The 16,331-nt window shown below is 44.4% G+C and overlaps 1 protein-coding gene across 1 annotated transcript in view; it reads right to left on the bottom strand.

Moving 5' to 3' along the window:
- LOC142246801 (transmembrane protease serine 9-like) overlaps positions 1 to 12,825 on the bottom strand; it is a 67,481-nt gene extending 54,656 nt beyond the window's left edge. The window contains exons 1-4 of the mRNA XM_075319850.1: positions 12,733 to 12,825; positions 7,670 to 7,874; positions 5,422 to 5,693; positions 2,780 to 2,949 (exon numbers count right to left, since the gene is read on the bottom strand). Coding sequence (XP_075175965.1) covers positions 2,780 to 2,949; positions 5,422 to 5,693; positions 7,670 to 7,874; positions 12,733 to 12,775 — 690 coding nt within the window. The 5' untranslated portion in view covers positions 12,776 to 12,825. The remainder of the gene's footprint in view (positions 1 to 2,779; positions 2,950 to 5,421; positions 5,694 to 7,669; positions 7,875 to 12,732) is intronic.
- Between the last annotated feature and the right edge of the window lie 3,506 nt (positions 12,826 to 16,331).

Genomic DNA, 16,331 nt, shown 5'->3' with positions numbered 1-16,331 from the left:
TTCTGGCTGGTGACCGGTCTATGCAGCTGGTTTTGAATCCCCTATTAAATCGATGGCTGGGCCATATACACTGTGTGCAAAATTATTAGGCAAGTTGTATTTTAGAGGATTTTTTTTATTATTGATCAACAACTATGTTCTCAATCACCCAAAAGACTCATAAATATCAAAGCTTAATATTTTGGCAGTTGGAGGGTTTTTAGATTTGTCGATCTTAGGAGGATCTGTTTGTGCAGTGACTATTACTGTGCAGAATTATTAGGCAACTTAATAAAAACCAAATCTATTCCCATCTCACTTGTTTATTGTCACCAGGTAACCAATATAACTGCACAGAATTTAGAAATAAACATTTCTGACATGCAAAACCAAAAGCCCAAAAAATGAGTGCCCAATATCGCCCCCTTTCTTTCTGATGACCCTCAGCAGCCACCATCCATAGATTCTGTCATTGCTTGATCTATTTACGATCAACATTGCGTGCAGCAGCCACCACAGCCTCCAGCCACCGCAGCCTCCAGCCACCGCAGCCTCCAGACACCACAGCCTCCAGACACCACAGCCTCCAGCCACCACACCCTCCAGACACCACAGCCTCCAGACACCACAGCCTCCAGACACCACAGCCTCCAGACACCACAGCCTCCAGACTCTGCTCCCAGAGGTGCACTGTTTTCCCTCCCTGTAGATCTTACATTTTATGAGGGACCACAGGTTCTCTATGGGGTTCAGATCAGGTGAACAAGGGGGCCATGTCATTATTTTTTCATCTTTTAGACCTTTACTGGCCAGCCACACTGTGGAGTAGTTGGATGCATGTGATGGAGCATTGTCCTGCAGGAAAATCATGTTGTTTTTTAACGATACCGACTTCTTCCTGTACCACTGGTTGAAGAAGTTGTCTTCCAGAAACTGGCAGTAGGTCTGGGAGTTGAGCTTCATTCCATTCTCAACCCGAAAAGGTCCCACAAGTTGATCTTTGATGATCCCAGCCCATACTAGTCCCCACCTCCACCTTGCTGGCGTCTCAGTCGGAGTGGAGCTCTCTGCCCTTTACTGATCCAGCCTCTGGCCCATCCATCTGTCCCATCAAGAGTCACTCATTTCATCAGTCCATAAAACCTGTGAAAAATCAGTCTTCAGACATTTCTTAGCCCAGTCTTGAGGTTTTATCTTGTTTCTTGTTCAGAGGTGGTGGTTTTCAGCCTTCCTTACCTTGGCCTGTCCCTGAGTATGGCACACCTTGTGCTTTTTGATACCCCAGAAACGTTGCAGCTGTGAAATATGGCCAAACTGGTGGCAAATGGCATCTTGGCTGCTTCACACTTGATTTTCCTCAATTCATGGGCAGTTATTTTGCACCTTTTTTGCCCAGCACGCTTCTTGCGACCCTGTTGGCTATTTGCCATGAAACGCTTGATTGTTCTGTGATCACGCTTCAAAAGTTTGGCAATTTCAAGACTGCTGCATCCCTCTGCAAGACATCTCACAACTGTGGACTTTTCAGAGCCCGTCACATCTCTCTTCTGACCCATTTTGCCAAAGGAAAGGAAGTTGCCTAATAATGAAGCCCCCCTTATATCGGGTGTTGATGTCATTACACCTCACCCCTCATTACAGAGATGCACATCACCGGATTTACTTCATTGATAGTTGGCTATCAGCCTATACAGCTTGGAGTAGGACGACATGTATAACAAGTATCATGTGATCACAATACTCATTTGCCTAATAATTCTGCACTCAGTCTATATAACAAGCTTTTCTCCCCCATTCACCTTTTGTGCCCCCCTATTTCCTCATAGACTGTAAGCTTACGAGCACAGCTCTCATTGTGTTTTTTTTTAATGTTTCATATTGTCTGTACATCTCCCCTCTGAATTGTAAAGCGCTACAGAATATGTTCGTGCTATATAAATAAAAATTATTATTATTATTATTCATGTATAATCTGCATTTTCTGTTACTTGTCTTATTTTTGTCTAATATTTACATTTGTTTGGTGATCTGAAACATATAAGTGCGAGAAACATGGAAAAGAATAAGAATCCGGAAGGGGGCAAACAGTTTTTCACACCACTGTGTATGTTTAAATCACCCCTCTTTTACCTCTTTACTATAAAGAAATGTAAAAATATGCAGATTTTTCATCAACATGTTCAGAAAAGTCCAATCTATAAAAATATAAAATGAATTAACCTGATTTGTAAAAACTGCAAAGATAAAATAAATTGTAATTCTAGAATTGTGGGATTTTGATTGCCACAACACCACAAACAAATGTTGTATATACCCCAAAATAGTATCAATAAAAGTATCAGGTCACCTCGCAAGAAATAAAAATGTTAATGGTTTTCGAAAATAGCCTCTCAAGCTAATTTTTTTTTATAAATGTAAAAAAAATGTCACCAAATAAACAAAAAAAAAAACCAACAACAAAACATGCAAGTTAGGTGTCGTCGTAATCATACTGACCTGGACAATAATATTTCCGGGTCATTTTTACTTTTGAATGAGTGTCGAAAATTGTGGAAATTTATTTTTTTTCTCGCAATTTCACTTCACTTGGAATTTTTTCCTTTTTTCCAGTACACCGTATATAAATAATAAGTAAATCAATGATGTCATAAGTTCAACTAGTCCTTTAAAAAACAATCACTTGCATGGATATGTCAGCAGGAAAATAATAGTGTTTTGGCTTGATTTACGGTACATTGATGACTTCTGACCTTGGATTTTTTTCTCTTTTTTTTACAGAATGAAGCTTTTTTCCTCTCACCTGACAAGCGTCTTTCCCTCCTTTTGTGTATCCAGCGCATATCATGGCATCGTTCACCATTGTACTTGCGCTGCTTAGATCGGCATTTTCATGTAAAATCTTGTCACACGTCTCGTGATCTATCAGCGGCACCTTCACGTTCTGCAGAGTTTGTGGAGAAGGTAACCCCACTAATACAATAAGAGAAGAGTCAGTAAATCAGAAGAATGATCCAACCTGGGAATATCTACAGGTGTGAGATTTTGGGAGTTTGTGTCTTCTGGGGAAGGTTTGGGGTTCTTTCTGTAGGACGATGTACAGCCTGTGTAATGTGGACCGTCAGTGTCTCTACTACAGATGGTAGTGTCTGATAGTGCTCATGGCATGAAGAAAGCACAAGAATATTACCGGAATTGGGACCTACAAAAGCATTAAGAATGAGATGTAGGGGATCACTTGTAACCTAGAGTATTCAGACTCTAATGTACCACGCGCTCGAAATTTCAACTGAGGTCTTGTTTTGTTGGGCTCCAGTGCCCATGTGTGATAGGTACTTGCGGTGGGCAAGCATGCTCAGTACTCAATCAAGTATCGTGGTGTGCTCAGGCGCCTTGCTCAATTCCCTGCCCCACATGTTTCCCGGCTGTGTTTCAGCCACTAAACATTCAGGGATTGCCTGACAAGTATGGTAATGCTGTAGCATCTTGACTCCTGGCGTTTCTGTGATTGACTAACCGCATTGAGTCATCAGGTCTATGTAAGACGTGGAGGCACGAAACTTGGCGCACTGCAGTTCAGGAAGAGTGATGCAGGAGGAAGAGCTTCGATTAAAGCAGCCATATAGGCTGGGATTTACACTTGAACTCTTCAGTGCCTCTCATGTGGCACTAAAGCGTGTTTTTAGCCTGGTTTATTTTAATAATAGTTAAAAAAAATGTCTTGGGGGTCCCCCCTATTATTGATGACCAGCCAAGTTACAGCAGACAGCTGGGGGTTGGCATTATTAGGATGGGGCGGTCCATGGTTATTTGGCCCCTCCCAGCCTAAAAATAGCAGCCCCCAGCCACGCCAGAATTTTGATCCATTGGATTCCCCTCTTTCTGATTGTCCTGGTGTGGTAGCAATCAGGGTAATATTGTTTTAGATTGATATCAGCTGTGACTTGTCAGCTGGCATAAAGCCCAGTGTTTAGTAATGAAGAGGCATCTATCAGACATCCCCATTACTACTCAGTAATTGTAAAGTTAAAAAAAAACACAGGGAAATATAGTTTCCTTGAATTTAACTCCTGCGCTCACCAATTTCTTAAAAAAAAATGCCATGAAGATCCAATGTAATCCATGGTGTAGTGGTCCCATAATGTTATCTGATTTTGTACTCCAACCTATGGAGTCTTGTTCAGAGAACAAGGCTACATAGGTCACTCTCAGTCACCACACAGCCAGAATTTCTCACGAGCGGTGACATCAGTAAGTCAGTGACGTCACCGTGGGTAGGAAACTCCAGATCTGGCCCTGATAATCCCAGCCTCAAGTTGTCTGCTTTACCTTGGCTGGTTATCTAAAATGGGGGGACCTCAAGCTTTTAAAAAAAAAATATTTAATTTTTCAGTTTCCAGCAGTGACCTTTGCATCAGAAACGTGTACGGGTGTCTTCCCCGTGCTGTTCCCATTCCAGTTAAGCACTGTGTCCATTAATTTCAGCCATTTTTCTACCCCGCCAGCCCTCCTGGGAGAGTCTACATGAAAAATGCGCAAGTTGATTTGAATTATATTTGTTACCAGAGCTGAGTCCATCTGAGCGTCCGACCCGCTTGATTCAAGTAACAAGTTATTTGAGGGCAGCAAATTCAAAGCCCTGTGCTTTATGCCATGCCCTGACACACCATGCAGGAAGTCTGCTCCATACTGAAGGTAGGGACATGTTCTCTGGATATATGCTATGACTCTTAATGCACTCATGTTTGTTCTATTTGATTCTGACAATACTGCTCATTTTTTGCAGCCCTTGGTTTCTTGACCACAGTCCCCTGATGACTAAGTGAATTAAGAAACGCGTTGGGAGGTCTAAGCATAAACTAAGGTCAGAGTGTTGCCATTTGAGGGGTATTGTGTGGCTGAAGGGTCTGCTCCCCCCTCTATTGGACAACCTTTTGCATTATTTATTTACCATAACTGGACCTAACTATTGGTCCTAGTGACTGTCTTAAGCACTGTATATTGAAGTGTGGTATATCTTGGTGTGCATATTAGGGTGACAACTCTGTCTGGTCACCTTATTTTTACGGTTACGGTGGGTGATTTTCCTACCGTGCCTGTGTCCTAATTTGGTAATAGTAGGAGCCTGTTTCGGGCCCTAGTCATTTAGGTTGGTTTTACAACCTTTATGTTGTGTGGTCAAAAATTTCTTTTATCATAAACTAATAAAAGTTATATTTTAAATTGTTACCACGTTACTTTTAAGACTATATCTTGCTTTGCTAATTGCAGCAAGTAACAAGTACTCAAGCCTTTTTTGTGGTCACTCATCACTAATAGGTACCTTTGCCCAACTAAAGATATGTCCATAAATGACCCCAGAAGTAGGAGGTGATGTATGAATAAATCAATGATGAGCTATATCACAGAGGTGGATGATGAGATGAGGAGCTTAGCATCACTTACCCCCACAGTGTATATTGCCCCAGCCGGATACCCAGCAGTCCAGACCGCACGGGAAGGTGACGGAGGCGGCGGGCAGGCAGATGGGCTGGATGTACTTGGTGTAGGGGACCGGTCTGTCCAGCTTCACCAGAGCGATGTCCCAATTGCTCTGATTTTTTTCATAATTTTCATGAATTATAAGTGTCTCCAGACCATGTTTGGCTTGATTAAAATTTGGACGCTGAAGCTCGTGGGCTCCTAATATCACAATGTAATTTCTTTTGTTGGGGTCACTGTGGAGCAGAGAAAATGATCAGGTGTTAGAAGAGTCATAAAATATAATATCGGGTGCCCATATTCATCCCATATTCCACCGGACACCACCCAACTACTCAATCATCTAATGTCCTTCAATATTATGGGGTTCTGCAGGGTGCGAATGTTTGCTCCTTTGCTTTTTTTGTTGATTAATGTGAAGCTTTTGATAAAATTGATTTTGTGATACATGAAATGTAGATGCCCTGTGTGGCTGCCTTTTGACTGAGATGTGAACTGCAGCATAGTGAGATTATCGGATTTAATTTTTACAGTTAGAATTAAAAATCTGTAACGAAGTTTATGTAAAGTTTAAGGTGCACATTTCTGTATGTGAGTGGGGTTGTCTAGGACCAAACTATTGATGACCTCTCTTTGGAATTAGTCATCAACAAAAGATTATTGGGGATTCAACCATCAGCGGAAACCTGCTCCCCCTCAGCTGCTGGAACTGAGCACAAGGAGGGACATATATTACTAACTGGTCACTTCTGAGTACCTCACTTTATTTTTAACAAATACATGTTTTTTACAATAAATATCTTTGGTATCGCATTGCTTATAATCCAATTTATCAAATGCTAAAGTAAATTAGTCTCCATTCGTAAAACATTGTAAATTAAATGTAAAATATTATTACAATTCAGTGCAAAAACATTAGATTTGTCCTGTGGGTTTCTGCATCTCCCTAAAAAATGCATTAATAGTAGTGATGGGTGAACCCAAACTGTAAAGTCCAGGGTCCATATCAGATACCTAGTGTCTGTGCATGGACCCTGAACATGGACTTCTCAGGGAATTCAGTGTTACTCTTTATGATATAATAAAAAGAAAGATTTGCGGGGCACTACTTCCACTGAGGACTGTCCACATCAAACAACCAGCGACTAGTTGCTGGAAGCACACGCGGTGCTATTGATCTCTGCTGTAACAAGTGAAAACTTCCAGGTTGGACTGTGCTGAGTACAGCTACGGGGTGCTTATTCCAAAGCATCAGAGCGTGAAACATTAAGCAAAAGGAAAAAAGGGGACAGCACTCACCGATAATTGCTGTGAAGTACTCAGGTTTATTTCATGGTCGGAGGATACATGCTTCGGCGTTACAGGGAGGGAATGAGGACGGTCAGCACAAAAAGACAACGGCCGTTTTGCCCCTGTGGGTGGGGCTTCGACGGGTCTTACCGCCTGGGGCGTGGCAGCGCTCTACACCTGACCTAGCTAATACAATAAAGACTTGGTTTTAATTTTTCCGGCTTGAATTGGTGACGAGCGCGGCGTGATACCTGATTTTCCTTCCAAGACTTCATCTTACTTCTTCGGGGCTGCAGCTTTCTCCACCCACTACTATGAAATTATAGGAGTTGTGACTTTTCACAACCCCTATAGGTGAGTGAACCTATTTATATTATGGCTTTATATCTGGTAAGACCCTAAGTTCCTTTTATTTCACACTCTCTGAAACATTTACTAGAAAAATTAAAAGTTTTAAAGTTTCTAAAAATGGCAACATTTTTTCAAATCTCCACATTTATTTGCCACTACAATAAAAAAAAGTACTTCTAAGTTATTCGCTGTAAATGTACAGAACTGAAGAATCATGATGTTGCGTCTTTATACAGCGCAATGAAAACCATAAAACATTTTTTTACTGTTTTACTAATTTTGTATTTTATTTGTTTCCCATTTTTAGTAGAATATGAGGTAAAGTGAATTGTGTCATTCAGAGCTAGAAGTCATCCTGCAAAAAACAAGACTCGCGCTGCTGTGTGTACGGAAAAATAAAAAGTTATGGCTCTGGAAAGAAGGGAAGGAAAAAATGAAACTGGAAAAACTGAAAAATGTCTTGGTTGGTGGGGAGGGATGTCAGGGATATATCGGGGTTCTTATCAATTAAAAACACATAAGATATCCAGCATGGCAGCGGTCTACTGAGATAGTTGAAATCAGAACTTACTCATTAAGGCAGTGTGCCGCGGTCAGCACCCACTGGGGGGAGATCAGGGAGCCCCCACATGTGTGGAAAAAATCATCTTCTTCCCAGTGCATCAGGCTGACTTGCCATGGCCATTGTCCTTCAACAGCGTCTGTGCCACCAACTATGCGTCCGGTGACCTGCGGGGAGCCACAGACCGAGCCGCCATCTGCAGAGCTGAGAACAGCTGGAAGGAAAGAGTCATAAGTCAATAATAACCGAAGATCCAACATTACCTTACTATAGACACATCACTGCTGTCCTAGCATGGTCACTGATACACTCCCAACTCTCATGAAACATCTGGAGGGTCCCAAAAGAGTCAGCAAATCGCAGGCTCCATCGACCAAAGTATTCCGTGAGGTTTCTTTATTTGTGGAGATGGGGAATAGGTAATAAGCCATGAAGGGGGGAACTGTGGCTACAGACAGATTTTGCTAATGGTGATCCATATGCACATGTATCGTGGTGTTTCATGGACAGGTTTTTCACCCAAATATTGGCAGATGTAAACCCAACTCCAGATCACTGATTCAATGATTGTTCCAAACAAATCTAGTTATCTTCTATCCCTTACCCTAGCAATTGGATACCCAATGATCCCAAGATCATGGCTCGGCAGTCCAGTCATAAATGGAGTGGTGGAGTGCTTACATAGACTACACTGCAATCATTGCCTTTGGGACAGATGAGTGCTCAGTGCTAAATGCGTGGATTGATGTAGTATCCTAATCCATCCTTCATTCTGCTATTATTGAATACCTTTGTCTGGTTTCATCCTCTTACTGTTCCAGTTGGTCTCTCAGGGTGTCATGAGTGTATCTCGCTCGGTTGAGACCCCAGGTGAATCTAGTGTCAGAAGGTGTGATACCAATGTGATATGACTGAAGAATGAGTGTGATTAGTTAGGGATCATAATCAAAAGATAGTGATCACAGGTATTATTTGATCCATCCAAAATTCAGTATCAAAGAGGTGTCCTCTGGTTGAACCTATTTCACTATGACCAATCGTACATGTTAGCAGGCCTTGAAGAAACCACTATTATGAGGAAGGAACCTTACAGTTCCACATATACAGGAAACTCGTGGTTAGCTAAAAACATGTGTAAGGAAACTGGCATGTAAAATTCACAGCTCATTGCAATATCTCCAGGAAACTGTGGTCGGCCAGTGGTCAACTAACAAAATGTGCAGGAAGCTACTGGTGCCCACAGCCGCGTGTGGTCAGGTTACATGACCATGACTCAGCAATCACATGCTGGTCACAATTGCAATACTGCATTTGCACACGACGCACAAATTTTGTATAAAAAGACAGGACTCGCTTAGTGAGATTAGGGACATTTCCAGGACGCTAAAGTGGACGCACCGCTCCTTTGATGTAGAGGCCGGCTTGTCTTCCTTCTCACTAATCGAGTACCTCCGATGAGAAAGAAGTGCTACAACACACGGTAATGTTGATGCATATTTCTGTTATTGTATAAGATTCTATGGCTATAAAGTAGTTCTAATGCCTATGTACCATTGACTATTCATGTGCTATTAAAATAAATAGTATCTTGCCATAAAAAATCTTAGTATTCGTGCCTGATTAGGATATCAGAGAGTGCTTCATAAGTACGGGCTTTCAGCCCCCTTTTTAGGAGAATTTAGCAAGACAGAAGGTCAGGGTGTCTTGCTGCGAGCAGGTCCACTGCTGTTATTTAATGGCATTTCCTTTTTGTGGTGCTGTAAGGGTTAAGCACCCTTTACTGCCTGGCTGCTTGCTGTAGCTGTCAATCTTAGGTCTGGCTCTTTGAGATCACCTCCCTTCCCTATATAAGTCATGTGATCTGATCACATGATGCCTGTGATAGAAACTGAATCCTCATTTCTACTTCCATTTTGGAAGGCGCGAGCTCTGGAAGAAGTCTGTCGTGTTGTGTGCAGCAGTGGTATTTGCTGCACTGAAGCCATCTGGATTGTTTTTTCCTTTGCATGTCAATTTCCCGTTTGTTTTCCTTCCCTTGTGTTTCTGTATTGTAGTGGCTCACTAGCCAGGGTGAGTGGAGAGCCAGCTGATGGCCTAAGGTATCCTGCTCACGACAGGTTGCAAGAACCTGTACAGGGACGCTAGGGAGCTCAGTAGTCAGGTTGAGGTGAGTTCAGGAGGTATCTCCTCACCCCTCTCCCTAGCGGCAGAGACCGCTGTTGTATCGTGACTCGTGTCCCCTCTGTTTTGCAACATCTTCTGGGGGTCTACCAGGTACTAAGTAAACACGACTAATCATGTGTGTGATACAGGGACCGATTCATTACTCCATTTCCTCCAGGTTTTTGGTGTGAATTCCTCTCAATTAGAGACTTTTTGATTTGCAACAAACTCATCAAACTCTTTGTGCCTCTTTTTTTCCCCAAGTTATCGTTTGTTGTTTAATTTTCAAAATGTCATATCAATGTAACTTTTATAGATAGTTGTTCTATGAAAGTATAATAACTGGAATAAGATTTCTAGCATAAGGAAAGCTCATTATGAATGAGATGATCTCTGGCATAACGCCCCCGCTGCGCCCCCTCCCACCCAGCTCGGCACATTTTGGCAGAGCTGGGCAAAAATTTTGTGAAAAAAAATAAAAATTGCAAAATGTTTGCCCAATTGTGAGTTGTGCAAAATGTTTGCAACATTTTAAAGCAATTTACCTCAAAATGTGATGAATTGGCCCTTGTGCTTGCAGTGCACATGATTCATTTTTTACCCCATGATTTTTCAACGTAGAAAAAGAATCATCATATCATCTCTCGATGACGCAATTTTTTCTATTGAATCAATAAAAGAACAAAAATACTTTGCCATAAAGTCAGGTAAAAAAAACAAACAACAAAAAACCACAGGCAACAACAACAAAATTGATTTGTTTATGTTTTTTTGGGTGTAGATATTTCAGCTGCAGAAATCCATGAAAACAATCTCTGAACATCTATGTGTTTGTGGCACTACAAGCAGAACGTTGCCTATATACATGTGTAGCAATAGTGGAATTAATGTAATCAGTGGCTGCAGAGTACGCTGGTTTTCACCTTAGTACTGTTAACATGGTGGATGTGCTCCAAGCCCTGCACCGGCAGCTCATACTATAATTAGTACTGACCACTCCGGATGATTTACCCAATGTCTCTATAGGAATCATTTGGTCTTGCTACTGATCGTCAACCCCTGGTCTTTGTCTTTACATCTTAACCAACAAAATGTTACTCCATTAGATGCTACAGGTATTTAGAGAGATGCATTCATTTTTAGAATATAATATAGAGCTTAAAGGAAAGCATCTGTGTCGCGGGCGGAGAGGGGATGCTGCGTTCACCACGCTCGGGTCCGGCTCTGGGCTGCTGCTTGCTCGCCGCTGCTCGGTGGCTCGAGCGGTGGGCCGGATCCGGGGACTCGAGCGGCGCTCCTCGCCCGTGAGTGAAAGGGGTGGTTTGAGTTGGGGATGTGGTCCGTGACGCCACACACGGTTTGTGGTGATAAGGGCACCACCGCTGATAGTGACGGGGATCCCGGGAGCGATGGCAGGGTGCAGCTTGGATGTTGTTTTCCCCCTCCATGGGTAGGGGTTGGTTGTCCCGGGGCCCGGTGATGGTGACTGGGAGGTGGATTGCGGGGCCTGGAGAGGTGCAGGGTCACGGGGGCAGCGCAGTGCCGGACGGCACGGTGGTACTCACTCAGCCAGTAACGTACACTGAGTCTCTGGTAAAACAAACGGCTGGATAGACGGGTCCCACAGGCGGCTGCGGTGGTCACTCCCGGTAGGTTGGCGGTGACTGTCTCTCCCTGCACCAGTGTTGTGTTTTCGGCCCCGATGGCTTCCCACCGGTAGCCCGCTCCCCAGCGGTGTTTGCCAGAGGAGCCCCTTTTTGCCCGCAGGCTCTGGCCCTGGGAACTCTAGCTGTGGCGGTAGCTGTATTTCCCTTCACGGTTGAGCGGTTGCCTTCAGTTGGGTCTTTACTGCTGGGAAACCCCGGAGGTTCCCGTTGCTGACGGATTTGACCAGTTTAACGGCGACTCCAAGCCTGGTCGGGGTCCGTAGGCCCTGCCGAATGGTGCTGGCTTCTCTTCGCTCCCCGGTCCGGTACCGGCAGGCCACCGCCCGACCCCGGTCCTTGCGGTTGTGCGTCAATCAGCCTCTCCTGCAGACGGTCACCACCGTCTGCCAACCTTGCTCTTAGGTGCCCGGGCCACGTACCCGGACACGATCAGTCTGCTCTTTCTCCACAACTACCATTTCTCACTCTCTAACTCTACTGACCTAACTTCCTTTCCCGCCTCCAGGACTGTGAACTCCTCAGTGGGTGGGGCCAACCGCCTGGCTCCATCCCACCTGGTGTGGACATCAGCCCCTGGAGGGAGGCAACAAGGATTTGTATGTGTGACTGATGTGCCTAACCGGGGTGTGGGGTGTGTTGTTGCAGTACCTGTGACGTCCTGGCTTGTCGAGGGCGCAACATCTGCATGTAAAGGCACCTACAAGACAATTCTGTACAGGACCTTACATAGAGAAAGAAAGTGTGAGAAGAGACAACAGCAGGGCACGAGACAGAAGAAGATGGCCAAGCCTTAGAGAATAGAGTAGTAAACTGTGAGAAGAGACAGCTATAGGGTGAAAAACAATTAAAAGAAGATTGTAGCCTTTGAGAAGAGAAAAAAATGAAGAAAAGATGGTTGGGTAAGAGCAAATCATGAGAAGATAGTGGAGCCTTAGAAAAGGAAATCATGAGAAGAAACAATGTAGGGAGAAGAGACACTCAGAAGATGATGGAACCTTAGAGAAGCAAACCATGAAAAGAAGCAATGGAAGGGTAAGAGACAATCAGTAGATGAGAAGAGAGAAGGTAAGTGTGACAAGAGACAATGGCGGGGTAAAAGACAATCAGAAGATATTGTAGTAGGAATTACCTGCTGTCCTACTTAACATCCAAACATCAAATATGGTGGATCTCATGGACAATGTAATATATGTTACCTTCCTCCCAATGTAACACCACAGACGCTGTATGCCAGTCCCTTACCGACATGTAGGACTATCAGTGCATAGAGCAGGGTCTTCTCCATGTCTTCGCTTTGTCTCTTGAGAGCAGTTGACTCCTCGCAGCTCCTCAGATCTTGTAGGAATGCTGAAATGTGGAAGTTCTGACTATGATCTACAAGGGTTATTAATTTTTCTCTTTTTATAAACTTTGTTCAATTTATTTTTATAACAGAACATTTTCACTTTCTTTTTTCTAAGTAAATGAATAACCTGATAACAATATCGAAAGTCCACACGGTCAACCATGATCTGTTGGTGGTAAAATCTTAATAGCTGATATGGAATCTAATTATATAGTAAATAAAATTATTAGATCCACTTAGTACATGATCTGATCTCCGGGAATCTGCTCTAAGGGATACTTTGCACACTACGACATTGCAGGTGCGATGTCGGTGGGGTCATGTCAAAAGTGATGCACTTCCTGCGTCACTCTCGGCATTGTAGTGTGTAAATCCTAGATGATACGATTAATGAGCGCAAAAGCGTCGTAATTGTATCATCGGTGCAGCATCGGCGAATTCCATAATTATGCTGACGCGACGGTCCGATGTTGTTTCTCGCTCCAGCGGCAGCACACATCACTGTGTGTGAAGCCGCAGTAGTGAGGAACATCTCCTTACCTGCGTCCCGCGGCTCACGCCGGCTATGCGGAAGGACGGAGGTGGGCGGGATGTTTACGTCCCGCTCATCTCCGCCCCTCTGCTTCTATTGGCCGCCTGTCGTGTGACGTCGCTGTGACGCCGACAACCCGCGACGTCGCACGGCAGGTGAGTGCATGTGAAGCTGCCATAGCAATAATGTTCGCTACGGCAGCTATCACAAGATATCTCAGCTGTGACGGGGGCAGGGACTATCGCGCACGGCATCGCAAGCATCGGCTTGCAATGTCGTAGTGTGCAAAGTACCCCTAAGTGTGTCCTATGTGCAATATAAGGAGCAGACGGCCACCGGAGGTTTAGAATTAGTGAATATTTTTCAAATTTTTTATTTATATTGAATTATATTATAGATGTTTAATAAAGGTGTGTAATGTAGTCAGATAAATACGCTCAGGGTAGTGCACCGTACCATATATCATGTAACAGTATATTTTCAGCAGACACACATCCAAAAAATTACAGAATCGGCACTTCTTTATGTACTTTATGAAAAGTTCAGTAAATTGCGGGATGTGCAATATAAAAATAACATTTAATCATAATATTTCTGAGTGTGCTCACACCAAATACATCAGAGAAAATAGGCAAAAATATGCCGCACCTTCATTCAATAAACATCTGAAATATAATTAAATATATTCACTAATTCTAAGTTAATTCTAAACCTCCAATGGAGAATTGTGCAAGCTTAAAGGCTCCTCTGGAACTTGCACCTGAGAGCCGCATCATCCCAGTGAACTTCAATGGTCCATTGCTGGAATTCGGTACTGTAGCCCTCAACCGTGCGGCTCCTCAGTGTCAAACTCATGATCCTAGGCTCAGCGACCTGGATTACATCGGGTTCATCATAAATTACAATTAAGCGGTTAAAGAAGGCGTCAACAGAAACCCATTCTGGAACTTGAAGGGGGCGGTAAAGTAAAAGGCCAGGTCTGAGGGACATAATTACTCCTATCGACTGGGATTCATCCCCTGAAGACCGAGGTTGCAGGGTGAAAAATATCTTACGGTTCTCCCTGAACTCCCTAAACTGATTTTTTCTCTCATGAACATTTTTCAGGAAAGGTCACTACAGGTTTAGGAAAGCCCAGCCGCACGTCTGAGGGTACAGACCTCACAGCCACTGCCGGACACCTGTCCCTGCAACTACAACAATTCAAGATCCCGGTATTCTTTAGCCGGATCCTGAATCATTTGCATCAGACTTGTCACGTGATCATAAAGTATGTGGATTGGATCCACAATGGCAAAAGTCAAGAAAAAAAAATGTTAGGGCTGGAAGTAATGTCACGCCGATTCACACCTCACAGAAAAGTCGTGAGGAGGGAAGTCAAAGAGCCAAGGTCAAAAACCATCAGAGTACCAAGAGTCACAGGCCAAGTCTGGGGTCAGGCAACTAAGGACAGAGTGTGTCACGGCAAAATGGGTCATCTAAGCGAGCAGAGCAGGCAAGAGGTAAATCCAAGGTCAGACAACAGAAGATCAGAATATCACAGAAGATCAGAATATCACAGAAGATCAGAATACAGAGGAAATACCCCACTGAGTAAACCTGACCACTGCCAACCAGAAAAACAGCCAGGTAGTCACCGTGAACATGTGACATCTGGAGGAAACCCTGCAGACCCAGCCAGATAGGGCAGCTGGGCTTCAATCACAATAGCAACAGCCCAGCACACCCTTGATCATATAGGGTGGCTGAACTGTCACTCACAGCATCCATAGGACACCGTGAGTGGTGAAATCATGAGTGACATGATGCGTGTCAGGTCCTGTTTAAAACAGGAACTTCCAGGCCACCGTACCTGGATGACCCTGCAGCAATTATTCGGTTTGGAGTCATGATGGAAACCATCAGTACAATCATGTTATGCTAATCAGAGGAAAGAAGGAGCTCACTCCCTCTGGTAAGTAGATCAATGCCACTGTCGCTATTGACCCCCAGAGGGGTTAAATGCCCGCGATCGATGCTAGCACCAATTGTGGGCATTGCGTTGCTGACATACATGGCTGACACCCACTGATTATTTCGCTGGCTCTGCTTGTGAGCTGGCATGATGATAGCACCATCTATGTATGGCGGTTTGCGGAAATGAACTTCGTGCTGTGCCATATATGTACACTAGATGTCATAAGAAGAATTATGAGGAGAAAAGGCCAAGAGCCAAGGACATCTGTGGAGGCTGCAGAAAGACCTGGAATCAGCAGTTACAATTGTGTCTCAAAAAAAAAAGTAATGCACTCCCCCTCCATGGCCTGTATGCACTCCTCCTCCATGGCCTGTATGCACTCCCCCTCCATGGCCTGTATGCTCTCCCCTCCATGGCCTTTATGCACTCCCCCTCCATGATCTGTATGCACTCCCCCTCCATGGCCTGTATGCGCTCCCCCTCCATGGCCTGTATGCTCTCCTCCTCCATGGCCTGTATGCACTACCCCTCCATGGCCTGTATGCTCTCCTCCTCCATGGCCTGTATGCACTCCCCCTCCATGGCCTGTATGCACTCTGCCTCCATGGCCTGTATGCGCTCCTCCTCCATGGCCTGTATGCACTCCACCTCCATGGCCTGTATGCACTCCCCCTCCATGGCCTGTATGCTCTCCTCCTCCATGTCCTGTATGCTCTCCTCCTCCATGGCCTGTATGTGTGGCGCCCCTGACCTGGTCAGGCACCACTGAGTACTGCACCCATGCTGGGGACAGTACAATACAGGTAATCCAGAAGGCTGACAGGGGTGTGGAACACAGGCGCATAGTGATCCGGTCTCACACATGTACCCATGAGAGGACCCCTGGGGATCCCAGGAGGGGGCAAAGCCTATACCTCCACTGGAATAGTGGCAGGGGGTTAAAAAGCCTCCATCTCCTCTCAAGGGGTGTGGTGGAGAGTCTGGTTGCTAGGTGGCGTAGGCAAGAA

This window comes from Anomaloglossus baeobatrachus, chromosome 7 (genome assembly GCF_048569485.1).
Source record: "Anomaloglossus baeobatrachus isolate aAnoBae1 chromosome 7, aAnoBae1.hap1, whole genome shotgun sequence".
In the NCBI taxonomy this organism is placed as follows: domain Eukaryota; kingdom Metazoa; phylum Chordata; class Amphibia; order Anura; family Aromobatidae; genus Anomaloglossus; species Anomaloglossus baeobatrachus.
This window is presented reverse-complemented; position numbering and strand designations above follow the sequence as displayed.